Genomic DNA, 3143 nt, shown 5'->3' with positions numbered 1-3143 from the left:
ACACACGCGTGCTCTCTCTCTCTCTCTCTCTCTCTCTCTCTCTTACTCTACTTTAGCATCGTTTTCCTATGTCGCCTTTTCACCTCTCCTGCAACCTACGAAAAATGTGAAAAACAAAATAAAGATGGACGTCGAGTCCGAATAAGCGTGTCTCCCATATCTAAAGCCTCCTCGCTCACTCGCACCCCTCTTCACCCAAATATCCCATAAGCAGCAGACGGAAATGCCGACGGTGGCTCTTGCTGATCCACCCGGGAGTCCTCGCCTGGGTGCAAAAGAGACGAGGGACTACGGAGAGAATGGGAGCGTATGGATGGTTTAGTGAGGGAGGGTGAGCAGAGAGAATCCATTCCGAAATTGCCAGTCGCCCCTCTCAGGCTGCTGGCTCGATCTTCCCTCAGGAAAAGCCACCCCAGGCATGAAGCAGAGCCAAACGGCGGCAACGGTGGCGGCAGCAGCGGCACGCTCGTCGTCTCTCGAATACTGATATCTAGCAAAGTCCTTCCCTTAAAACCAGCAGCTACCGGGAATAATGCATTATTCTCTCGAGCGACGCCTCTTTATCTCTCTGGCTCTCTCTCTCTCAATCCTCTCGTTCTCTCTCTCTCGTTCTCTCTCGTTCTCTCATTTTTCCATACTATGCACACCTTTCTGCCTTTTCTATTCCTCAGTGTTCTCGCATCTCTTCTTTCCCTTATTCTTCAATTTTTTAACTATCCCAACTTTGATTCTTACATTTTCGTTTATCGTCATGAGAATTTTATGGACTTTTTGAAGATAAAAAAATGCCCGTTAAAATTATGATAAAGTTTAATCAATTTTTCAAAGTATTTTGACTTAGACATAACGAAGTAAGCAAATTTCCAAGATATCTAAATCTAATAGATAAATTGAAAGAAATGATGGCGATGATTCTATGAGACTGGATAAAATGTACCAGTATAGATTAAGAATATTTTATCTGTTAAATATTTTTTTCTTCTACCTTTCATAACGTTTTATGTTCTAATTAATTCAAATTTTTTAATACATTGTACTTGGTAATATTTGAAATTACGTTAGCCATTTATTTCGGTACTTCTTTTCATTTTAAATATAAGTGTGAATGGCTTGATTCCAAATTTCGTGAATTCGTTGGTAATTTTTCATGTTTAATTAACAGTTATGAACTTCTAGATATTCCATTGTCTGAAACATCATTAATCTTTTATGTAAAATATCAAGCTATTAATACAAGTTGCGAGCTAAATATCTTCAATTTTAGTCCAAAGGCTCTTTATTTTTTGTGTAATGATACTTATTTGGTGCTTAACGTGCTAATTAAATCTATAAACTTAGGTTAATGTATTAAGTCATATTAAGCCGTATTAAATTAAGCAATATCTTACTAAGTAAACGTATATATTTTTCAAGTATTAAAAAAAAAAAAAATTGGAGTACATATTCCTAATCACATATGTTTTATTTGATTTAGGCTTGCAATGAATTTACAACTCACGTCATGAACTTACTGAGGGAGCAAAGCCGTACCAGACCCATAACGCCCAAGGAAATTGAAAGAATGGTTCAGATTATCCATAAAAAGTTTTCGAGCATTCAAATGCAGTTGAAACAGTCGACGTGTGAAGCAGTGATGATTTTACGAAGTCGGTTCCTCGACGCTAGGTATACGAAAACTTTACAAATTCATAATTTAAATATCGCATATTCTTTAATTAGTCCATTTGATTATACGCCTTATGTAATGCACCGGATTTACCGGATTTTAAAACTGTAAAATTGTTTCTTATTGTATAACGTAATTAATTAATTACCATTGTTCATTGTTCATTGTATAAAATTTTTGGTAAAACGAGTAAAAGGAGATAAATAAAAGTGGTATATATACCCTTATAGTATGAAACATGAAATATAATGAATTATATTACATAAATATTAACAATTAAAGCTTAAAGAAATATTATCGTAGGAATTATTAATTAAAAAAATTTAATTAATTAAAATGTATATTAATGATTTTGCGGCAATGTTAATCGTTTCTTTACCAATAGTTAATACTTTTTGCTAGCAATTATAATGTTTGCAGCTTACATTGTAATAAAATTTACTCAATGATTCAACGACGCAGCAAACGAAATTAATAAAAAAAAGCAAAGAAAGAAAGTAAAAAATTATCCACTTGTCGAGCTACATTCCGTCCAGGGCTATTAATATTATTCTCTATTAACGATTTAATAATCGAAATTCTACAATTCCGTTACATTGATGATCAAATAAATATTTGAATATTTACAGGCAATATTTATAAATAAAGTTTGATGTTTTATCAGGCGCAAGCGACGAAACTTTAGCAAACAAGCCTCGGAAATCCTGAACGAGTATTTCTATTCACACCTAAGCAATCCGTACCCCAGTGAAGAAGCTAAGGAAGAACTTGCCCGAAAATGTGGTATTACAGTCAGCCAGGTAAATAAAAATTATTGTCAGTAAGATATTAAGCCTCGGGTAATCTAGCCCATAACGACATTGATTTTTCGCTTAGGTATCTAACTGGTTCGGCAACAAGAGGATACGTTACAAAAAGAATATAGGCAAGGCACAGGAAGAGGCGAATTTGTACGCCGCTAAAAAGGCAGCTGGTGAGTTTTCAGTAGAAAAAACCACGAAGAAAATGAAATTTTTTGGAGACTGTCGTCGGTGCATTAAAGAATTATGTCCACCTCGAAATTTGAGCTTGAGGCTGATTTTATATACTCCATCGTTAAAGAAATTGGTCGTTGTCGTTGTCGTTTCTCGTTTCGGTCAATTATCCGTCGGGAGGATGGCCGCCGTAGAAAGGAAATCATAGCGCGCACTAGTTTCTTATTACTGTAAATCATTAAAGTCGTAAGTTACTGCACATTGTTACTTGCTTGCCTGCGGTGCTCTGTTATTGCGCCTGTCAATAAATCACTTTGGGGCGAGAATAAAATGAGCGATACGCGCCCGTATCTCTGCTGGCTTGTTTTCCGTGTCGCGCCAAGGAAGCAACAACGTGCCTAAGCTAAACTTGTTTATTGCCTCGTATTTTCTCGGGGGTTTTTTTGTTTTTATTATTTTTTTTATTTTTATTTATTTATTTTTTTTTTTTTTTTTTTTTTTTT

General features: G+C 35.4%; 1 protein-coding gene across 6 annotated transcripts in view; it reads left to right on the top strand.

Annotated features, from left to right (window-relative positions):
- Nucleotides 1-3143, top strand: part of exd (PBX homeobox extradenticle) — a 55011-nt gene that overhangs the window by 39108 nt on the left and 12760 nt on the right. For all 6 annotated transcript variants that reach the window (XM_011507888.1, XM_011507890.1, XM_011507886.1 and 3 more), the window contains exons 5-7: nucleotides 1475-1665; nucleotides 2331-2466; nucleotides 2543-2639. In XM_011507888.1, the coding sequence (XP_011506190.1) occupies nucleotides 1475-1665; nucleotides 2331-2466; nucleotides 2543-2639 (424 nt within the window). The remainder of the gene's footprint in view (nucleotides 1-1474; nucleotides 1666-2330; nucleotides 2467-2542; nucleotides 2640-3143) is intronic.

Source organism: Ceratosolen solmsi, unplaced genomic scaffold, assembly GCF_000503995.2.
Source record: "Ceratosolen solmsi marchali unplaced genomic scaffold, CerSol_1.0 scaffold1, whole genome shotgun sequence".
Lineage (NCBI taxonomy): Eukaryota > Metazoa > Arthropoda > Insecta > Hymenoptera > Agaonidae > Ceratosolen > Ceratosolen solmsi.
The sequence above is the reverse complement of the archived record's forward strand: the minus strand, read 5'-3'. Positions and strand labels throughout refer to the sequence as shown.